The sequence below is a fragment of the Sus scrofa genome, chromosome 7 (assembly GCF_054392235.1).
Source record: "Sus scrofa isolate SSC_HxYL_T2T_F1_AM1 chromosome 7, Sscrofa_HxYL_maternal_Yorkshire_Landrace_v2.0, whole genome shotgun sequence".
NCBI lineage: Eukaryota > Metazoa > Chordata > Mammalia > Artiodactyla > Suidae > Sus > Sus scrofa.
The window spans coordinates 22,784,101-22,807,207 of NC_139389.1; the positions used below are offsets into that span (position 1 = coordinate 22,784,101).

The 23,107-nt window shown below is 40.3% G+C and overlaps 1 protein-coding gene and 1 long non-coding RNA gene across 9 annotated transcripts in view; one reads left to right on the top strand and one right to left on the bottom strand.

Moving 5' to 3' along the window:
• Positions 1 to 394: 394 nt before the first annotated feature.
• ZNF311 (zinc finger protein 311) lies at positions 395 to 13,605 on the bottom strand. Of its 5 annotated transcripts, none has more exons than XM_084967678.1 (8): positions 13,527 to 13,605; positions 12,041 to 12,335; positions 11,604 to 11,682; positions 7,976 to 8,067; positions 7,489 to 7,615; positions 6,751 to 6,855; positions 2,709 to 4,153; positions 395 to 1,773 (listed from the first exon to the last, which is right to left on the bottom strand). In XM_084967678.1, exons 2-8 carry the CDS (start codon positions 12,083 to 12,085, stop codon positions 1,765 to 1,767), a joined length of 1,902 nt encoding a protein of 633 aa, XP_084823804.1. In that variant the 5' UTR covers positions 12,086 to 12,335; positions 13,527 to 13,605; the 3' UTR covers positions 395 to 1,764. The 5 variants fall into 5 exon arrangements, with proteins under 5 accessions (XP_084823804.1, XP_084823802.1, XP_084823800.1 ...); XM_084967676.1 differs by having other exon boundaries at positions 13,290 to 13,605; XM_084967674.1 differs by having other exon boundaries at positions 12,988 to 13,605.
• A 5,567-nt stretch (positions 13,606 to 19,172) lies between these two features.
• Positions 19,173 to 23,107, top strand: part of LOC110257996 (uncharacterized) — an 819,260-nt gene continuing 815,325 nt past the window's right edge. For 3 of the 4 annotated variants that reach the window (XR_014809828.1, XR_014809827.1, XR_014809829.1), the window contains exons 1-3: positions 19,173 to 19,303; positions 19,939 to 20,248; positions 20,767 to 20,933. This is a non-coding gene — a long non-coding RNA (uncharacterized LOC110257996). Of the gene's footprint in view, positions 19,304 to 19,409; positions 19,650 to 19,938; positions 20,249 to 20,766; positions 20,934 to 23,107 lie in introns of those variants that run through there. The other variant, XR_014809830.1, reaches the window with a different exon arrangement.

The following is a 23,107-nucleotide window of genomic DNA, read 5'->3' on the forward strand; positions in this document are numbered from 1 at the left end:
GGACCTGACATTGTCCTGCTGTGGTGCGGGTTTGTTCTCAGGCCTGTGGAAGTTCCCCATGCCACAGGTGCAGTCAGAATAAATAAATAAATAAATAAATGCAGCTGCTCAGCTGAAACTAACACAACTATTGTAAATCAACTATACTTTAATAAAAACAAATTAATTAAAAATTTAAAAAAGCAGGTGTCAAGATCATAGCAATGTTTTAGGGAGGCAGTGGTCATGCTGAAGATGAACTGATCAGGACAAAGTCTAGAAGTATTCTATTTGGGCTGATACAGAGACTTCTTAATTTTCAAAATAGGATGCCAGGATGCCACCCCATCCAGTTAAATGATGTCTGAAGAATATGACTCTCTGATCAGTAACACAAAACATCAACACTCTAGGATTGTTCACAATTTATTTTACTTTATTTTATTTTTGGTCTTTTTGCTATTTCTTGGGCCACTCCCGCGGCATATGGAGGTTCCCAGGCTAGGGATCGAATCGGAGCTGTAGCCACTGGCCTACGCCAGAGCCACAGCAAAGCGGGATCCGAGCCGCTCTGGAACCTACACCACAGCTCATGGCAACGCCAGATCGTTAACCCACTGAGAAAGGGCAGGGACCGAACCCGAAACGTCATGGTTCCTAGTTGGATTTGTTAACCACTGCGCCACAATGGGAACTCCTGTTCACAATTTAAATTGGAACTGAAAACCTGCCAGATTCTGTTAAAAGACTGACTGAAGAACTGACATGAAAGGATGCACTATAGGGTTCTCAAGATGGGCTAAGGGCTTTGAGTCCAAAATCTAAATGCACATCATAGCCTGTGGGTAAAAATAAACATTATGAATATGTATATACATTTTATAAAAGCATATACATACTGTTGTAATTAACAAAACCTCATATTTTCTAGGAGAACATGACAAACTTTTTGCCATCCAGCTTTAAAGAACAACTACTTGTAGTGTGTGTGTGTGTGCATGGGGGAGATGGTGTTGGTGAAATCTGTCGATGCTCAAATAAGGGGTTCTCATAATCAAAAAATAAAAGCACTGCCAATTTTCTAGACATATCCTAAACTCTGTCCTCAAGTCACGTTATATCATCTGAAAACCATATATCCACAGTTTCATCCTCCATAGAAACAATTTTGGAGTTATATCCAAAAAGATTTCATCTTGGTTTTATTCAACAAACTATATAAGAAATGGCCATATGAAAGAACATGCTGCAATTTTCTGTAGAAACTGAACCTAAGGAACAATCGAATCTGCCTTTTATCTAAGAAGACATGTAATTCTCTTTGGACTATGTTACTAGAAAATTGTATATCTTGGACTCCTTCTCCATATTAGATAATGTGTAACCATTTCCCAAAATATTTTCTGTGAAACAAGAGCCCATGAAGGCGCTCCTCCAAACAGGATTCTTTCATCCATTACTTTTGGAAAGCAATGCTCCTTACAGCTCCTTTACTTAAGATTCAGAAAGGACATTAGCATATTACAAACCCCACCTAGTTGAGCATTTCTCAAACTTATTATTAAAAAAAAAAAATTAGCTTGTAAAACACCTTTGACAAATGTTGGGTAATCCATTGCTCATCTCTTTCTGTACCAGCCATGGAACTTAGAACTAAATATAACTCTCAATTATGGCCATGATGTTAATTAGGTTGACACACAGTTGCCTCCTCTTCTACAATTTTCAATTTCTATTTTAACAGCCTTATTGCATGTGGGTATTTAATTCTGTCTGCAGTGAGGACTATAATATCTGAAAGAGAAAAGACAGTTGTGAGGAGACACTGAAAGATTTGAAAAGACAGATGTAAATTTACTAATCTATATGAAAGAACATTTCATATGTCATGCAAATAGATACAGCAAATATTTAAGAAATCAATACCCTGAAGAACTTTTAGTGTATTTATAACACAGTGGGGCAGGCTTCATGTTCTTGCCGTTTGTAAACTGCTAAAATACCTAACAACTATTTATCTGTAATTTAAAAGTCTGCCCTTGCCCTGTCTCCCTCTCTACACTGAATCTCAGCAACTCTGCTCCTTTACGGAGAGGTAGCATTCAGGTTGTAAGTTAAAACAAAACTTGCTAAAAATGGTCAATGTTTATCCATTAAAAAAATGTATAGATTTACAACCAAGAGGTGTGGTACAGGATTATGGAAATTGCCCAGGTGAGTCTGAATATTCAGCAGACATTTGTCAAGAATTTACTAGTTAAGTGGTTCTTAGCAGGTTTCTTAATCTTTTTATGCCTCAGTTTTCTCATCTTATAGGGATGTTGTATGGATTGAGTGAAAATTGTAAAGACTATGTGGCAAGCACTAGCATTTGATATTACAGTATTATTATTGACAGACAAAGCCTTGGAACTGAATGTGCTCACTGAAGAAATACTGAATAGGAAGGTCAAAGGCAAAGGCCTGGCGGTGGTTCTTACAAGTAGGGGGGTCAGGGAACCAGGAAGAAACAATACAGGAGACAAGAGGGACAGGCTAAGAGGTAGATGGAGAAATGAGAAAGTGTAAACACCAGAATCACTACTTGCAGGTATTGGAGCTCAAAATATTGACTAATAAAAGGTCTGAGAACCCGTTGCTGGAAAGAGGGATTTCCTGCTCTCATCAAGTTTAGGGGTTTTCCACACTCTATGTTTTCGTTTCTTATGTCCAGTAAGATTTGAGCTCACCCTGAAAACTTTTCCACACTCCTCACATTCATAAGGTTTCTCCCCAGTGTGAACTCGCTGGTGTCCAATCAGAGCAGAGCGCTGACGGAAAGATGTGCCACACTCACTGCAGGTATATGGCTTCTCGCCAGTGTGGATTCTTTTGTGCTGTCTCAGGACTGAACTATGATGAAAGGCCTTTCCACACACCTCACATTTGTAAGGTTTCTCTCCAGTGTGGATTCTTTGATGATTGGTCAAGTTTGATTTCCCACTGAAAGCTCTACCACACTCAGCACATTTATAAGGTTTCTCTCCAGTGTGGATTCTTTGATGGACGGTAAGGCAGTGTCGATCCTGGAAAGTTTTCCCACAATCCCCACATCCATAGGGCTTCTCCCCAGTGTGTTCTCGTTCATGAGCCCTGCGTTTACAGTTGTGACGAAAGGCTTTTCCACACTCCTTACACTTGTAAGGCTTCTCTTCAGTGTGGATTCTTCTATGTTTGGTGAGCTCTGGCTTGCTGCTGAAGGCTTTCCCACACTGAGGGCACCCATAGTGTTTCCCCTGAATGTGGATTCTTTTGTGTTTGCTTAGGTCTGAGCTCCTGCTGAAGGCCCTCCCACACTCACTGCACTCATAAGGTCGCTCCCCAGTGTGGATTCTTGTGTGTTTGATGAGGTCTGAACTCCCGCTGAAAGCCTTCCCACACTCTTCGCATGCATAGGGTTTCTCTCCAGTGTGGCTTCTGCCATGGACGATAAGGGAATGCTTAAACTGAAAGGCCTTCCCACAGATATTGCATTCATAAGGCTTCTCCCCAGTGTGGATCATCTGATGCATCCTGAGACGGTTTCTGGTCTTGAAGGCCTTCCCACAGTCACTACACTGGTAAGGCTTCTCCCCACTGTGGGTTTTTTTATGTCGGCAAAGAGATGATCTACTATTAAAGGCCTTCCCACATTGGCTACAATCAAAGGGTTTCTTCCCTGTGTGGATTATCTGGTGCATAGAAAGCTGATTTGGGGTCTTAAATGCTTTCCCACACACATTACACACATAGGGTTTCTCATGAGGATGAATTTGCTCATGGAGAATTAGGTCAGAATGCCAAATGAAGTTTTTGCCACATATGGCACATTCATGGAGTTTCTGTTCTGTAAGAACTCTATATGGACTACATTTTGAGTTTGGATTGAAGTTTCTCCTAAATACCTTTTGGTTCTTTACTTTCCCAAAGGTCACTTTTTCACAGCTTTCATTCTCTTCTCTCAGTTTCTCCCTCATAGACATTTCCCATTGATTCTCTAATTTGACATCTTTTATACAAAAATTTTCAACCTCTGGATCCTGGGAAATGACTTTTGGTAGACTGTTAAATTTCATCCAGCAGAGTTCTCTAGTTTCAGAAACCTCCTGTTCTGAACTTGCCTTCTTATTCTCAGGCCATGTCTTGTCAGCTGATACTTAAAGAAGAAAACAAAAATGTCAGAAGTTCAGAGAAAAGGAAATAGATGAGATGGAAGAGGTGGAGCAATGGTAAACTGATGGAAGAGTAAAAAGCTTTCCCACAGTTGGAAAATTGCTAATATTATGGCAAAAGTCAAAATAGGCTGAAATACTGAAAAGTACTCTGATATTTCAAACTGAGCAAACTTTACAAAAATCCATCCAAATCTACTCATGTTCTAGAATCTCCTAGTTTAGTGAATGACAACTTTATACATCTAATCACCTAAGACAGGAAACTGGAAATCCATCTTCAGCTTCTTCTCATATATACTAACATTTTACAAACTCTACCTGTGAAGTGAGCTGGAGTGGGGGTGCTGAAGTACCAGTGCACTCCCCTTTTAAGGATCTGTCTGCTTTGTCTCAGAGGGTGTGTCCTGGACAGCCCGAATTCTGTGGTGTAACTCTGTCCATTTGGGTAGGGCAGATTAGATTGCGACAATACCTGACCCAAAGAAGGCCAGATTCTCTCTTCATGAACTTTGGAATCATGATGTGGAAGCGGGTAAGGGCAGGATCTGAAGACTGCTAGAGCGTGAGCACTTAAATTTGAGGACCAGTGGAGGTGGGGTGGTACATCATGTAGGGGAGGGGATGCTCTGCCGTCAGGACTGAGAGGTAGAGAAGATCAGTCTGCTAAGAAAGAAGAATGAAGTTGACTCAGAGGAGCAGAGAAGACAGCTGGGGGGCGGGGCCTGATGGCATTCCAGTCCCTTCTTAAGCTTGATGTATACTTGCCCTTAGGTTCCATGATACACTCTGAATAATAAATAATCTTTCTTTTGCTTTAGATAGTTTGAGTTAATTTTTACTGTTGGCAATCAAAGAGTCCAAATCAATCTCTTAACTCTATCCCTTCTTCATTTCTATTGCCAGTGCTTTCTCAATAGTTAACTTTAATTTCCCTCAAATATCTTTGTCGCCTCCCCTATAATCCATCCTCTATACTGCTTCCAGATTATTCCCTCTAAAAATCAAATCCAATCATGTCACTCTTCAGCTTATAACACTTCAGTGGTATTCTATAGTTAACCAGACTGAAAGGAAGTGAAGTGTACAGTTAAGAGCCCCATTTCACTGTTTGGGTTTAAATCTTAGTTTTGACAAGTTTGGGAGGATGATGTAACTTCTCTCTGTGCCTTCAGTTGCCTTATCTATAAAATGGGATTTAGACTATCTGTGATAATTAGAGTCAACATATGCAAAGCACTTGCAATGCTGAAATAAGTACTTAATCTTAGCTGTTATTATAAGAATAAAGTTCAAAGTCTGTAGTTTATAAAAAAACTCATTCAATCAGGATCCTGTCCTTGTCTACCTCTCCTCTACTTTCCCAATGGCCACCCCAAGACCTTTTCTCTGGTCATCATGAACTATTCACAGTTCACATTCTCTTACTCCCCAATACTTTCCTACTTGTTATCCCCTCTGCCTAGGATGACTCTCCCCTTCTTCAACTAAAGGGACCTCACTTATTCCATATAACTTAGTTCAACTGTCATTCCTTCTGCTGTCTTTTGGTCTTCAGGTTAGATTTAGTGTGTATGTACATACCCAGTGCTTAGCCCTAACCTCATATCTCAATAACTCTCACCATACCATCCTGTATAACCACTCATTTACTTACCTGCCTTCCCCACTAGAAAATAAGCTTCCGAAAGTCAGGACCCATATCTTATCTGACTTTATATCTCTAGTACTTTGTATAGTACCTAGCATGTAAGAGTTGCTCAATACATGTTTGTTAGATGTAAGGAAGAGGTGGTCATGTGGAGTTGGCCGATAAACAAAGACAATTTTTTTTTTTAAAGGACAAATACAGAAAATAATTTGAACCAAGAACTGGTAATATTTCATGACTGAGTAAATAAGAGCATAGGGAATGGAAAGAAAAGTGAGAAAGAGGCAGAATCAGATAAAGAAACAGGGAGAGCTTAAAGAAGAGACAGCCTTAGGGGGAGAGATGAGCTCAGGAGTAAATGATACACAGTGTTTTCTGAGCTCAGGAGTAAATGATACACAGAGTGGAGATGAATTGTCTGAGCTTTCTAAATTTTTTTATTTTTATTTTTTGTCTTTTTGTCTTTTTCAGGGCCACACCTGAGGCATATGGAGGTTCCCAGGCTAGGGGTCTAATCAGAGCTGTAGCCGCCGGCCTATGCCAGAGCCACAGCAATGCCAGACCCGAGCCGCATCTTTGACCTACACCACAGCTCACGGCAAAGCCAGATCCTGAACCCACTGAGCGAAGCCAGGGATTGAACCTGCAACCTCATGGTTCCTAGTGGGATTCGCTTCCACTGCACCACAACAGAAACTCCTGAGCTTTTTTAAAGAACTAAATTGCAAAAAGCTTATTAAGGTGCAAAGAACCAATTAGATAATGACAGAATAATGACCCAAAGAGTCTGCTGTTTTCTCATCCTTAAGATTACCTAACTAGATTTTCTTCTGGGCCCTTGAGGACAGATGACTCACTACTAAGAACATTTCTATAACCATTTTGTCATATAGGACATGGAAAAGGACTGCAAGCTTCTCTGTTACTCACCTGGGTGAGAGCAGCTCAGGAATTCCCTGTCCTGTGGATCCTGGACACAGGGCTCTGTCTCTTGCTCCAGATGGGAGATCAAAGAAGGTTTAGGAAATGGAAATCCTGGTTATAGAGAAGGAATAAGATGGCGTGTAGGGCAACACAAAACTGTCCTAACACTTACCTTGATCCCTCTGTTTGCATATAGAAATGGGAAAGAAGTGTCCATTTGGGTAGAGAAAAAGGGCTATTCAGGGGTATGGTATAGGGATTTTTTTTCAGACAGGTGTAGGGATTCTTTTTTTCCATAAAACTCACATTCAGAAGGGCAAAGAAGGAGATTCTGGGAAATGGTTGTATTTCCCCTGTTCTTTTTAGGAGGATGAGTCTGCAGATGGAGACGAATCTGTTTTTGGCTGCTAGGAAAGAGTTCATGACTAGGAGCAGAATACAGAGCATCAGATGGAAAATGAGAGGCTTGTGGAGGCAAAAATCCAGGGAGAACAGAAGCTAAGTGTCTCCTTTTCACCCAGCAGAATTTCATTCCAAAGAATCAGAAAATAGCAATGAAGTTAGCCAGAAATTTTCTTGCTACATAGCAGAAGCAACTCAAAACTAATCTGGGGGAAAGATCCTGATGACAAAGAAGGAGGGCTCTGATTTTCAATATGAGACCCCACATGTATCAACAAATAAAGCAAAAATAAGAAAAAGTAAGGGAGAAAGTACTAAGCCAAGTGCACGAAAAGTCCTTACCAAGTGATACCATGTTCCTGTAATTTTCCAACATCACGTCTTTATAGAGGCGCTTCTGAATGTGGGTCAGACACTGCCATTCCCCAAAGCTGAAGTTCACAGCCACATCCTCAAATGTCAGGGACTCCTGAAACAATATGTTCCTGCTGTCCTGGAGAAAACTCTGTATTTCCCTCAGGAAACAGAGGCAGAAGAAGGAATTTGTAGGGAGAAGGTTTACACAAGTGAAAGGCTGTTAATGCTTGGTGTATTTTTGGGAAGCAAAGACTTTCAATAGCAAAACAAACAAACAAACAAACAAACAAACAAACAAAAAAAAACCGAGAGGAAACAATCCACAAATGGTTTGTTGTTATCCCACACAATGTCCCTTTGAGAGGGAATATCTGGATTTGGGAGTTACATAGCCAGGAGGTGCAGTGAAAATAAGGCTGCACTTAGGAGGCAGTGAGGTATTTTCAGGATAAAGGAGGGGGCCTCGGCTCACTTGGGCCTGGCTCATCAGTGTGATATTTGCTCCCGGCAGGGTTCCTTGGCTTCCATCTTTGGCAAAGGCAGGATACTGAGGAGACAGTGGAGCTGAGAGAAAAGAAATAAGCCAAGAGTCATTTCAGCACGCTGTTAACGAAACCTTCTGCTTTCACCCTTTCTGCCCCAAATGTAGAAGCTTGGGAAGCTCTAACCTAGAGACTGAGTCTACTGTCCAACAGGGTCCTCCTTCTCCATTGTTCCTCTGGTCTTTTTCTGGTTTTGAGTGTCAGGCCTTGGCTAGCAGCCAAGCCAACTGTAGGTACATTCTTCCTTTCTTTCAGCTACTACAAATTTTTTTTTCTAGTCTCTCTTTATCCTAGAATAACTTACCCTCTCCCCGAAGGCTCAAATCACTGACTCCTAGCTTATGTGATAACCTGGCTTCCTGTAACTGAATGTGAAAAGTCATTTTGTCCAGGAAAGTTTTGTCACCTCATAGTGGCTATTTTTTTTTCTATAAGTGTTCATCACATTAAAAACTGTTTTTAACTGTGATTAAAAATACATAATATGAATTTTACCATCTTAATCATTTTTAAGTGTATAGTTCAATAGTATTAAAAATACTCGCAATGTTGTATAATGGATCTCTAGAACTTTTTCATCTTCCAAAACTGAAACTCTATATCCAATAAACAACAATTTTCTGTTTTTCCCTCTTCCTGATTCCTGGTGACTGCCATAGTGATCCTTAAACTTTATTTTTTAGCTTCAGAATTTGAAAGTCAGTTTCTGCCCTCAAGTTAAAAATGAACTTGGGAGACAGGCTACATTCTCAAACAACATGAAACTATCTTAGTCAGCTCATGCCACTGTAACAAAGTACCTCAGACTTGGGTGGCTTAAACACCAGAAATTGCTCACAGTTCTGGAAGCTGGAAGTCTAAGATCAGGGTGCCATCATGGTCAGGTTCTGGTGAGAGCCCTCTTTCTGGCGTGCCTTCTCTCTTTGGGCTCACATGTTGGAGAGAGTGAGAGCTCTTGTCTCTTCTTCTAAGGACACTAATCTCATCACTGGGGTACACCCTTATGACTTCATCTAAACCAGCTTACTGGGAGTCCCCCTTGTGGGTCAGCAGTAACAAACCCACTAGGATCCATGAGGATATGGGTTCAATCCCCGGCCTCCCTCAGAGGGTTAAAGGATCCAGTGTTGCCGCGAGCTGTGGTGTAGGTCACAGATGCTGCTCAGATCTGGCATTGTTAGGCCGGTGGGTGTAGGCCAGCAGCTATGGCTCCGATTTGACCTGGAAATTTCCATATGCCTCAGGTGCTGCCCTAAAAAGCAAAAAAAAACAAACAAAAAATAAAGTGGATTATTTCCCAAAGACCTCACTTCTAAATTAAATCACACGGCGAGGGGGCTGGGTTAGGACTTCAACACAGGAATTTTGAGGGGACACAAACATCAGTTCATAACAAAACTATTTGTTAAAGCAGTGTATAGATATTATCTCAGATGAGATTAATTCATTTACATTATATTAGGTAACTGGAAACCTTATAGTCCCAAAGATCACTTATGGGAAGAGAATTCAAGATCTTTTGAGGAAAAGAAGACTGTGATACTCAGGTCAGATGTGAACCATAAAAATGTATATATTTTTTGTAAGCCAGTTATAATGGAAAAAAATCATTATATAAAAAGTTTTTTAAAAAAGTATATACTTTTATATTTAAAAAAATGAAATAGGAGTTCCTGTCACGGTGCAGCAGAAATAAACCCGACTAGGAACCGTGAGGTTGTGGGTTTGATCCCTGGCCTCGTTCAGTCGGTTAAGGATCTGGAGTTGCTGTGAGTTGTGATGTAGGTCGCAGACAAGGCCTGGATCCTGCATTGCTGTGACTGTGGTGTAGGCTGGCAGCTGTAGCTTCGATTAGACCCCTAAACTGGGAACCTCCATATGCCGTGGGTCTGGCCCTAAAAAGCAAAATAAATAAATAAATTTAAATAAAAATTAAAAAATGAAATAAAATGGCCAAGTTAAGCTATATCCATTGTTTTCTACCTCTCCTAAAATTGTAATAAATATGTTCTATATTGCTAATTTTCATTTTTTATCACTTATACAGGAGAAATTTCAGGATTCTTCTTCTGGAAGTTCCACTAATATATTTAGAAATACATTCCCCCCCCTTGCAAGTAATGTATACTAAAAACTTACTCTTGGGGTGCCCGGGTGCCTAGTCCTCTGTCCAAAGTCTGTACCTTTGAGGATCTGATTTTATGACTCCAGAATTGTTAAATACCATCTCCTGCGTCCCACCTGCATCAGTCACTTCTACACAAACCTTACCCACTTTCTCTTCATATACGCCACCAAAGAGCATTCTTAAAACCCAACTTCATATTTTCCCATCTTTCTTTATATTTCCTGAAGCTTCACAACAAAACCTTAGCTCTTTCTTTTGCTATGGCTTTATCTTTCTCAGTTACCTATAATTTAAAAATCTCAGGGTTAACAGATGCACAGAAATAAAATCACATACACTAAATTTTACATGTTGCTAAAGTTGTGGTTGTGTAGGACTTACTGAATTGTACCACAGACTTGCTGTTTTTTTTTTTTTTTTTTTTTTAATAGCCACACCTTCCACATACGGAAGTTCCCAGGCTAGGAGTTGAATCAGAGGTGGAGCTGCTGGCCTACGCTACAGCCATGGCAAGGCAGGATCTGACCTGCATCTGTGACCTATGCTGCAGCTTGCTGCAACAGGGGATCCTTGACCCACTGAGTGAGGCCAGGGATCAAACCCACATCCTCCCCGGACACTATATTGGGTTCTTAAGCCACTGAGCCACAATGCAACTCCTACCACAAATTTTATATGGGCAAATGTTCACATATACATATTATAAACTATTTATCATAAATATCAAGTTGTACATAGAAGTGAATTTGAGAAATTGTTTTGTAGAATCTTTTATTATGAATATTTTTTTCTAAATTTGATTTAAGATGAGGGCAGAAACAGGATCATTTAGTTCCTCTCACTACTGATCCAAGCCTAGTATACAATAATGGATTTTCTTTTCTTTTTTTCTTTTTTTTTTTTTTTGTCTTTTTGCTATTTCTTGGGCCGCTCCCGCGGCATATGGAGATTCCCAGGCTAGGGGTCAGATCGGAGCTGTAGCCTCCGGCCTACGCCAGAGCTACAGCAACGTGAGATCCAAGCCACGTCTGCAACCTACACCACAGCTCACGGTAACGCCGGATCCTTAACCCACTGAGCAAGGGCAGGGACCGAACCTGCAACCTCATGGTTCCTAGTCAGATTCGTTAACCACTGCGCCACGACGGGAACTCCGATTTTCTTTCTTTTTTGTTTTTGTTTTTGGCTGTGCCCATGGCCTGTGGAAGTTCCTGGGCCAGGGATCAGACCTGCAACACAGCTGTAACCAGAGCCACAGCAATGACAATGCTGGATCCTTAACCCATTGAGCCACTAAGGAACTCCCAGATTTTCTACACATACTCAGTAATGAGCAGATTTCCAGGCCCCAGGAAGCATCTCCCACCTGGTCCATGTCCCTGCTCCCTTTTCAGCTACCACAACTCCTGTCCCAGAACCCTGTGCCTCACCTCTCTCCTGCAGGAGCTTGTTATCAGGGATACAAAGCAGCTGGCTTAGTGGTCCAGGACTCTCATCTGATACCATGACCTATTGCAAGGAACAGAATAAATCTGGGGAGGTTATGGAGGGAAGGAAAATATATGGGAAGTTGCAACCAAGTATAAAGTTTCGTCCATGGAAATCAACTCCTGGAATTACTAATAGGGGAGAGAAAATCAGGGACTCAGATCCTGATATACATTATGAAAAATAGAAATGGTACCCAATTATCCAATAACTTAAAAGCTTTAATGATCACCAGATCATCCAGAAAAAATAGTATTTGGAAGGAGAAGACTTTCCACAAGGTCAGTTCAGGCCCACCCCTACTCTCACAGCTTTCCTCCTTTCCTAGACTCACTGCTTCTTCCTCCTTGTGATATACTGCAGACCCTCCCCCTCTTACCTGCTGCATCTTTTTACTCAGCTTTCTTTTCCAGTCTTCTATCATGGTTCTGGTTTCTTCTCTGCTGGCTGGATCCAGCTCCCAAAGTCAGTTCTGGCTTTGCCCAGACAACCAGTTTTGAAGTAGCTCCAGTGGATGCCAGTCTCCTTCTAGGGATACAAGTTGTGGTGGTGCCAGCCAAAGGGCCCCTCCTGACTCCCAGGGCAGCTGCTTTCAGCTTGATGTGTCAAATACGGTCCTGGATTCGGGGTTCATCAAGAGTACTAAGCTGGTGGTGATCTTGTACCTTTCCCCCCTGCATATTTGATGAAGGGAACAGAAAAGAGAAGTGATCAAAGCAAAAAGAAGGAATCGCTGAGAATCTGAGGTATCTATGTATGACTAGGGAGCATAGGAAGAAAAACTGAAAACGATTATACGTAATACATCTCCACTGTCACCATCCTAACCCAAGCCACCATTGTCTGTTTTGCTCTCCACTGTTGCATTAGCCCTCCATCTTCAACTGGATTAATCCAACTTCAATTGGATCATTTTTTCCCTCTGCTTAAAACCTCTCACTGGGTCCATCTTACTCAAAATAATGAGTAGCATACAAGGCCCTAAAGAACGTGCCCATTACATCACTCTTGCTCATTCAAAACAAAAGCTGGAGTCCTTACAGTGGCGTACAAGTCTATAGGATGTGCTATTACTTCTCCTACTATTCTCCCCCTCATTTATTTACTCTTTTTAGTTGCACAGACCTGTCTCTTCCTTTTTAGATACATTTCCACTTGAGGGCCCTTGCACAGGCGTTCCCTTCAGCTCAAGCAATCTTCAAGAGGAATAATCTCACCTACTTCTTCAAGTGTTTGCTTGTACGTAATCCTCCCAAAGAAACCTACTCTAGGTGCCCTATTTAACATTACAGCCTACCCTCTCCTTCCAATCCTGAAATGCCTTACCTTGCTTTTTCTTCCTCTATTTTTTTCCCTTATAGTACATTATCACTTTCTGATATGATGCATAATTCTCCCTTTCACTAAAATGTAGGCTCCTATCGTTTCGAGAGTAGGGGTTTTCATCTTTTTTGTTCCCTGATGTATTCCAGCCTCTAAAACAGCATGAGCACCAGTAGGCGCTCAACTAGAAATTGGATAAATGAATGCAGGCAGGAATGGATGCTGGGAAGGAAAATTAATGGAAAAAAAGAAAAAAGGGTATGGGGCTGCTGAGAGCTAGAAGAGCGGGAGGGAGTTAAGAATACCGGAGGGAAAACGCAGCCTGGGGCAGGAACCCACGGCGGACCCTCTCCCAGCGGACCTGGCTCCAAAGCCCCGCCCCTCCCGGCCGCCGTCCCGGCCCCTGGGAAGGGCTGTATTAGGCGGAGCAGGTGGCTGAGCTGGGTTCTTCCCTGCCGCCCGTCGGTGGGTTCAGAGACCCCAGTGGCAGCGTGGGAGTCCCTCGGCTGAAGTCCCGTCCCACGCTGGCTATGGGCACAGACCTTCCTTCCGATATTCTCCCCTAGAAACGAGAAAAGAGAGACATTTAGACTTGCTCCACTTCCTAGTCCTTCAATAATCATTTCCGGTGACTTTCTAGGAAACACTCCACTCTCTGGTCGAGGGGTTCCCTAGAAATTTCCCGCAGGGTCCTCTGGCTTAAGCCTTTCAAGAGTTTGCGCGGATCTGTAAGGGTGAAGAAGAGTCACAGTTATCATACCGACTGCTAAGGCCTTGGAAGGATGTCTAGATTGGAACAGCTAGAAATTTGTGATGTAAATATATGGAAAGGTTACTTTTAAATATTAACTAAGAACACAAATATTGAATGCTTTGTTCCAAAAATTAAAAACTTCATTATGAAAAACTTAAGCCTATACAAAGGATGAGAAGAGTAAAATGAACCCCTATATACTCATCACTCAGACCTAAAAATAAGATTCTGCCACACTCGTTTCATCTGTCTCTTCCATTTTTCTTGCTGAAATATTTTACAGCAAAAATTTAAACGTTATTTCAGTTTTATGCTCTTCAGAATGCACCTCTTAAAACAGAACTGCAATGTTATTATCCCACCTAACAAAATTAAAATAATTCCTGGTTACCATCTGATACTGAGTCCATATTAAACTTTACCAAATATATAAAATATGCTGCTTTTTTGAATCAAGATCTAAAATCTACATGCTTCCTTTTTTTTTTTTTTTTTTTTTTTTTTTTTTTTTTTTTTTCTTTTTAGGGCAGCACCTGTGGCATATGGAAGTTCCCAGGCTAGAGGTCTAATTGGAGCTGTCTGTGACCTACACCACAGCTCACCGAAATGCCAGATCCTTAACCCACTGAGTGAGGCCAGGGATCAAACCATGTCTTCATGGATATTAGTCGGGTTCATTACCACTGAGCCACAACATGAACTCCTAAAATCTACATGCTTTATTTGGTTATTTCTCTTAATTGTCTTTTAATTTGGATCTAGTTCTCCCTTCCATCTTTCACTTTTCCCTCCATTGAACAAATTGGGTCATTTGTCCTTAACATTCCACATGCTGGCTTTGTCTATTTGTATCCTCATTGTTTCTTTAGCCTTGTATTTCTTGTTAACTAGATGTTAACTCTAAAAGTTTGACTAGAGTTTCATTCACCTTTATAAGTAAACTCTTCTTAGTCGGTGCTATGTACTTTTTGCTTGATATCAGGAGGCATATTATATCTGATTATTTCACTCATGATGCTAAGATTGATCAATGAATTCAGCACTTGACAGCTGGATCCCTCCATGTAAAGTTCCTCGTCGACTTCTTATCTGGTGGTTTCACCCACTGATGATCTTTGCCTGAATCAACCATTTCATTGTGAAAAATGCGATTTTCTAATTCACTAGTTTTTTTTTTTTTTCACATTTACAAGGTCCAATTCCTTTGAAAAGAGGTTATCTCATTAACCTATCAATTCAGGGCTATTTGGTTATCCTGAAATGTAGGTCATACAGGAAAGACAGAAGAAATGTTTGCTTTTCGATTTACCAGTAATCAGGGTAAAGAATTGCAACTGATGTGTTAGCCATTCTTCAAAATGGCCATCAATGAGCACAGCCTTCCAGTATTCTTAACCTTGTGTAGCTCCTTCCCACATTGTACCACGGTTGGTTTGTGTGACAAAATGAGTATGACAGAAATGATGTTACTTTTAATGTTAGGTTATAAAAAAAACTGTGGCTTCCATCTTAGTGTCTCTTTCTCTCCCTCTCCCTCAGATCACTGATTCTTGGGGGAGCCAGTTGCCATGTTGTAAAGAGAGAACCAGTTGGTGAAGGACTAAAGCTTCTCTCCAGTAGTCATGGAGTGAGTTTAGCAGTGGATCTGTTAGATTCCTGTCAAATCTTCAGATATAGCCTGGATCAACATCTTGGCTACAACCTTAAGACAGAACCAGAGCCAACCTATAAGCTGCTCCTGTATTCCTACCTATAGAAACTTTGTGAGATAATAAATATTGGATATCTGATTCTAAATTTTGGGGTAATTTGCTATGTGGCAATTGATAACTTTTTTCCTCTTTTTGAGTATAACTCATGAATTCAAAAAAATATTCAAAGAGTCTTAATTGCAGTCATTTTTTCTTTTTGATGTTCAAATGATTCCATCTTTGGCCAGTGGGAATCCCTTTATTTTCTCTCCTGTGTCCTTTTTGACTCTTTTCAAAGAGTCTTTGATAGTTCTTTTTGCTTTCTGGCAGGATGAGATATTTTATGCTTATTTTGTTTATTGCCTGCTCCATTCCTGGAATCAGCCATTTCTCCAAGGAGTCTTGGTTCTTTCAGTGTGAAGAGTGATTGTATATTTTTGTGAATGGTTCTAACTTCTCTTGTAGCTTATCAAAATGAAATAAAATTAACTTAATTATGGGATTGAATCCAGGCTAAACCACTTGGTACTTGTGTCTGTGAGACCCTAGTCAAATTTTACATCATGCCCCAGTTTCCCCAACTGCAAAATGGGCCTGAGTGAATACTTAATTTTAAGAGCTGTTATGAGGATTAAATTAGACAATATACAGAAATCATTAAACACATCACCTGGTATCAGATTTAATGATTAGAATAATAGAATTGCAAGCCTGAAAGATACTGCTGTTTTCTCATATCTGAGAAAACTGAGGCCCAAGAGATTAAAATTTGCCTAAAACTACAAAGGAGGATAAAAGTAGAAGAGAAATGAATGATTCCAGAGAATTGGATCTCATACCTGGGTTACCTTGATAAAAAGCTTTCTCTCCAGCCCCATCAGGGCCCCTATTCATTCAAAAACAAGAGGTTAATAATGTGAGAAAAATGATGTATATATATGTATAACCGGGTCACTTTGCTCTACAGCAGAGATTGACAGAACATTGTTAAATCAACTACAATAAAAAATTAAAAAAAATCAGGTTGGTCTATAGAAACCACCTTCAAGTATTATGGTAAAAAAAATGTTAGGCAAGGAAAGAAAATCAAAATTTGAAATTATCCCCCTACATGGGAAAAGAATCTGAAAAAGAATGTGTATGTATAACTGAATAACTTTGTTGTACAGCAGAAATTAACACAACCGTGTAAATCAACTACACTTCAATAAAATTAAAAGCAAAACAAAACAACCCCTCTCCCCTCAAACAAAAGCAGTTGGAAAGCACTTGACCCACATTAATTATAAAATGATATTATGAAAGTTTATCAATCTTATGTTTTGAAGACCTGATTCCTGGCTCTGCCACTCATTATCTTAATATTTTTGGCAAGTCATTTAACTCCTTTGTATTTCAATTGTTGCATTTGTAAAATAGTAACAATAAATCCAATCCTTCCATCACAGCTCACTGTGAGGATGAAAATACAACATATTGTATGTGAAAGTGCCTGGCTCATAATAACTGCCAAATAATGATCATGATAAAAAAAATTCCTTCAACCCTCCAATTTAATAAAAATAGATCCTTTCCCATGAGAGGAAATTGGTTTTTTAAAAATTTTTTAAAAATTATAGCTGATTTACAATGTTGTGTCAATTGAAAATTGGGTTTTGATTAGCCTGACCCCTAAGTCACTAATTCTGAAAAGGAGTTTGGTGAATACTGCACAAAGGCACTGAGCAAGAGGCTGCAGGAAAGCTGCTATGCATGGTCCCCCACTCTCCAGACTGAATAGATACAGTCTTTCTTCCTAATACCACTCTACTTAACAGCACTAGTGTCTAGTTCACACGCACTCACAGGGGACCTTTCTGAGAGACTTTGCTACAGCTTTTGCTGATATGAAGCTACTTTACTCCCATAGCCGACCTTTAGTAAACCACTTTAACAATCTAGTCCAATTGAGATATAATTTATTTACATTATTCTTGGTTAACCCCGATCTCCTAAAATCTCCTATAATCTAAAATAATTAATGCTGGAATTCTGCCAGGGATCCATGAAGTTTTTAGCCTGCTAATTCCATAGTTCATCTTTCTTACTTTTTGAAAATTTGGATATTTGCCAGTCTAAGGATCTTCAGGGGCCTTGTAGCTAATTTGCCTGACATTCAGAGTCCTGCAAAAGATTTTATTTGGGTGTGAAGGCTTGCACTCATTTAAGGCAAGTAGTTATTCTTTTACTGTTTCCTTGTATGTCCTGGAATTTAATTTATTCTTCATATTAATATTTGTCCTACCATTCCCAATTTGAAGGTCATGATCCTTGACAGAGAAACAGAAGTCTGATTGGTGTTAAGTAATTCTATGGCCCCTCTGCTGTTTGTTAAAATTGCCAAATTAATTTCCAGGGGCTTTTAAAAAAATAGCAAATATTTCAGACATACAAAACAATACTATAAGAAACAACATCTACTTAAGATATAAAAATTAGAGATACAATTATATCCTCTTGTCCACTCCCCTCCAATTTGTCTCTTCTTCCTTCTCAGGTTAACTACCATCTTGTTATTGATGTTATTAGAGCAATGCATGTTTATATATTTTGAGTACATATGTGGGAAGCCATAAACATAGTATAATTTATATGTTTTACTAATTTTTTTGCAAATAGTGTCACTCTGTGCATATTTAAGTTTGAAAGGCTTGATTTGATTTAGGTTCAACATTTTTGGCAAGAATGTTTCATAGGGGTTATTATATACTTTATATGTACTCAACTTCATAGTTTTGAGGTTTATGCTTAATGAAACATATATCCTTAGCACATGCATCTTATCTGTCACAGATATTTTTCTTTTTCTTTCCAACACTTTCGTTCATTATTCTGATTGTTTTTCCAGTTCAGCTCAGAACTTTAGCAAGTATTTGTTTTTTGTCTTTGATTTTATGGGTTTCATTTTGTTTATATGGGCTGTCTTTCTGAATTAATTTTCTTAGAGTTTTTCCTTCTAAAAAGATACTATCCCATTACATTATGCTAGCAAGTTCATATTCGAATGTAAGAGAGTATAATTTCCCCTACTTTGTAATATTTGCTACTTCCTCAAATTTTAAATACATCTTTTGTGTTTAACTTACATATGTTGTATATTTTCCATTCAAGTTTCTGTTGCTAATCATTATCCCGAAATATAATGAAAACATAACACAGAAAATATCACATATTAGAACTATAATATTCTTGAAAATACAACATACAATACTTTTAAAGTATAGTTGTGGGTTTTCATAATCCTAAAAATTGTAACGTGTTGAAATGCATGTGACATACAGCTCTCTTAAATACAGTTGCTGATAAGAGGCAAACACTGATTTTAGTCAAGGATGCTTTGAGGCAACTTTTTTCCAGAACCATTTCCGTTCATTCATTTAACAAGAATTTCTTTAGCAACTGTTCCAAGAGCTTGGGATACATGAGGGAACACAAGAATGAAAGATCCCTGCCCGGTGGAGCTTACATTCGAGTAATTCTGATTAACTCGTGCTTCCATTTTCTTTCGTTGTTTTCCCTCTTCATACGATGAAGATGAATTTCACATTCAAGCTCATCTGTTCTCAACGTGGCAGCAGTTCCCAGCAAGCAAGCAGGGATGCGAGCGGTCCAGCTTCTCAGGGTTTGTAGCGCTGGACAAAAGAGAAGAGTCCTCCGCGGGTCCTAGAAGGGCGGGCCGCGCGTTACCATGGAGACCGCGGAACAGAAAGGCGCGCCTGGCACTTCGCGGCTCAGCCCCTCTTCTCTGAGGCGCGGGTGGGATTTTTTTCGACTTCACTTGAGGAGACCTTCGAGCTCCTTGGGGCCCTACCGGGGGGAAGACAGGACCCGCAAGGTGGGCGGAGAAGCGGGGGTCGTGGGGCAGGTGTGTGAGGCCGCGTCCGGGGTTCTGACGCGAGCCCCTCAGCCGGCCTTCTGGGGCGGGGGACGGGGCGGGGCCTGTGGCTGGAGATGTGATGGGTTGGGAGTCAGGAGGGCCCGCCTGCTGAAGCATATTTTATCTTTGCCTCTTCTAGTTTTCTCTCCTCCCTTTGCTCCTCCTTCTTTAGGCATCCTTTAAAAGATTACAACTTAACATTTTTATTTGGCAGTCTGATGAATATGGCGCTTATTCTGGATCAGGCCTTGTCCTAAGTGCATTAAATGTTTTAATTCATTTAATTCTCCAGCAATCCGATGAGGTAGGTACTATCACTGTCCCAAGTTTTAGATAGGCAACTTGAAGCCTAGATACGCTAAGAAAACTTACCCATAGTTGCAAGGTGAGGCTAGGAAGCCCAAACGGGGTGGTGCTCTTAACCGGAACGCTAAATTTCCTCACGATTTCTAAAACTCTGATGAGGGCTTTAATTTCCTTCCTGTTTGACAATTTCTTTCCCCATCAGGCTGCTCGGTTTTTTGTGATTTTTGTTGATGTGGTACTGCTTCCATTCACAGACTCTCTCTTTTTTCTCTATGCATTTCTTGCAGGCCAGTAACCTGAAATGCAGAGTGGAGCCGTTGAACTTCACTGGTCTCTAAAGCCATGGTGCCGATGGACAAAAAATGCAGAACAGCTCCTGCCCCTTGCCTCAAAATGTCAGTCACTGGGAAAAGGCAATTATTTTGATGGGTGCCCACAGGGATTTGGTTCCTTTGAGGAGGCGGGCCCTGAGCAGCAGGCCCTGGATATCCTACTGGAGAGAGACAGGTCTGGATGTAGGTACATGATTCACAAAGCAAAGAGGAGGTCACAGGAGTGATGGGAGATGGAGCATGAGATCCGGATGGAGAAGAATGGGTAAGAGGAGGCAGCGTTTCTGCTGATCAGGGAGAGTAACAGTGAAAGATGTGGTTTTAAGTGCTTAAATGCTAAAGAAAATAGTGGCAAAGTGCCTCATTTGAAGTTCTTCTTAAAGAAGGTTCTTTCTTCTTTGAAGATTCTTTAACCTCTTTGTTACTGACTGTATTGATACAGTCTTTAAAGTTGCATGCTTTTGAGGAGTTCCCTTGTGGTGCAGTGGGTTAACGATCCAGCATTGTCACTGCTGTGGTGAGGGTTTGATCCCTGGTTGGGGAACTTCTGCATGCTGTGGGCATAGTCAGAAAAAAAAAAAAAAAAAAAGAAAGTTGCTGCATGCTATTGCTTTTGTAGGAAAGGCCGTCTGTATCCTCTTTTTCTAAAATGGAATGAGAATTGGGTTTTCCCTTTTTCTGTAGTCCAGAGAGATTGCTATTTCATATCTTTCCTGGGATTTTCATTTTAACATGTAAATAATCCTTTTTTTCCTTTCCTTTTGATGACATTCCTACATCTAGGTTCCACCCAGTGACCAAGAAGAGCAGAGCTTAGCAAGTGAGAAGATTTTGGCATCACTTTTGATTCAACATTGGCCTATAGTCATCCAGCCTGAAAATATCACCCCTTTCTCTTGGCTCTGGCAAAAGAAAGATGGAGAGCTAACAGTCATCCTTCTGCTTATGAGGTGAGTTCTGGTGGAAAAGGAGCTGGAGCATATCTCTGAAATGATAGTACCAAGAACTGATTTTTCGTTGTTATACCTATGAATATTTTGAAAAACAGACCTTGGTAAACATTGGGCTGTCCTATATCTGATATATCTATGAGAAGAGAGGCCAGACCTCAGTTTAATAAGGGCACCTTTCTTAGTCAGCCTCTTGCATACCTGGAGCATATACTAAACCATTCATTCATTTATACAACATTTACTGAATATATTATATATGCCAGATAATTATTCTGGGCAGTAGAGATATGAAATTGAAGGACGTTTGGCTCTTGCCCTCAAGGCACATCAGTCTGGTCGGGGAAATCCAGTATTTATCACACTGGATTGTTTTCAATACTGTGATAGAATAGAAGCATGTACAGGGTGCTATGGGAGAGGAGTCAGAGGTATAATGGGAATAGGATATTTGCACTTTATGTTTGAGTTAATGTATAGGGGACACAGGAGAAAAGGGTTTATGACTTGGATGACTATAGAAGTGCTGTTTTCTAGGTTTGGCAATATAGAAGGAGAAAACAATCAGTTTGGATTTAGAAATAATGAGTTTGGGGGTGCTCGTGGGCATGCAGGCAAAGGTGTCCATTGACTGAAGTCATGAGTTTTGAGTTTAGCAGTGAGATTTGGGTTAGAAATGTGGATTCGAGAATCATGGGTTCAAGTTGAAGGCATGATGCAGATGCAGTCATTAGGGAGAAAGTGTAGAGTGAGAAGAGCAGAGTCACAAGGATGGAGATTTAAGTACACTGAAAGCGTAAGAGTGAGTCAAAGAAGACCTACTGTTGAAGAAGACCAAGAAGAAAAACTAAGAGAAGCAGGAAATAGCCAGAAGGAAGTCAAAGGGAGAAAGGAAGAGAATGATTCAAAGTGAATATTTCAGAAGGTCAGATAAGGGTGAACTTGTGCTGGTGGTGGGAGGAGGAGTGCTCCAAAGATACTAGAAGGAAGAGCAGGAAGAAACCAGGTCACTGTTGTGATTCCTGAGATTGGTGCCTCAGCTCAGAATCCTTCAGTTTAGACCTGAGAAAAGACCATTAGGGGATTTCTGGATAGTTGATAAATTAGAGTTCTGGATCTGTGAGGGTATAAATTTGGAAATGAAAGCGTGGAATAACTTTGGAGTTTGAGTAGGTTTCTTTTCTAAATACTAAAAGATGTGAAAGGAAAATGGATTGGTTGGGAACTAATGGAGGTAATGGTGAAGGAGCAAAAAAGTCCGATGAGTGACCTTCAGCGTTCAGAATGCGCTAGCTAAATCAGAGGAAATGGACAAAGGAAGTTCTGCAAAGGACCTGTTACTCTTTTAAATTCATGTCAGGCTCTTTGAGCAGTAAATGCCACCGTTCATTCTCCTTATTATATGTTATTCCGTTGTATGATAATATCACAAGTTGCCATTTTACTGTAGAGTTGTTTTGAGTTGTTTCCAGTTGTGGTTATTTCAAAGGGTGCTGCTCTGAACATTTTGATGTGTGTCCTTTGCTGAGGATATGTATCATTTCTGTTGTTTTTATAACTAGGAACTGCTGGATCTTAGAAGACAGCAGGTTACCAAAGTAGTTGTACAAATTTACACTCCTGGGAGGGATGGGCTGGGGGTTTGGGACTGGCATATGCACCCTGTGATATATGGAATGATTGGCCAATGGGGAGCTGCTGTGTAGCACAGGGAATTCTACCCAGTGTTCTGTGATAATCTGTGTGGGAAAAGAATCTGAAAAAGAATGGATGTGCATATATGTATAACTGAATCACTTTATTGTAAAGCAGGAATTATCACAACATTGTAAATCAACTATACTTCAATAACACTTAAAAAAAAAAAAGGAATAAAAAACCAAAACCTAAACCAAATCTACCCTCCTAACAGTAGTGTTTGAAAATTAGAGTCGTTCCACATGCTTGTTACGCTTGGCAGGGCACTTTTTCATTTTAGCCGTTGTGGTGGGTGTGTAATGGTATCCCCCTGTGGTTTTAATTTGCATTTCACTGTTACCTAATGAAGCTGAGCACCTTGTTAAAGGTTTGCCTGCTCTTTAGACATATTGTTTTGTGAAGTGCCCATTCTTTTGCCACACTTCTAATTGGTGGTCTTTTTGTTATTAATTTGAAGACATTATTTTTATGTTTTG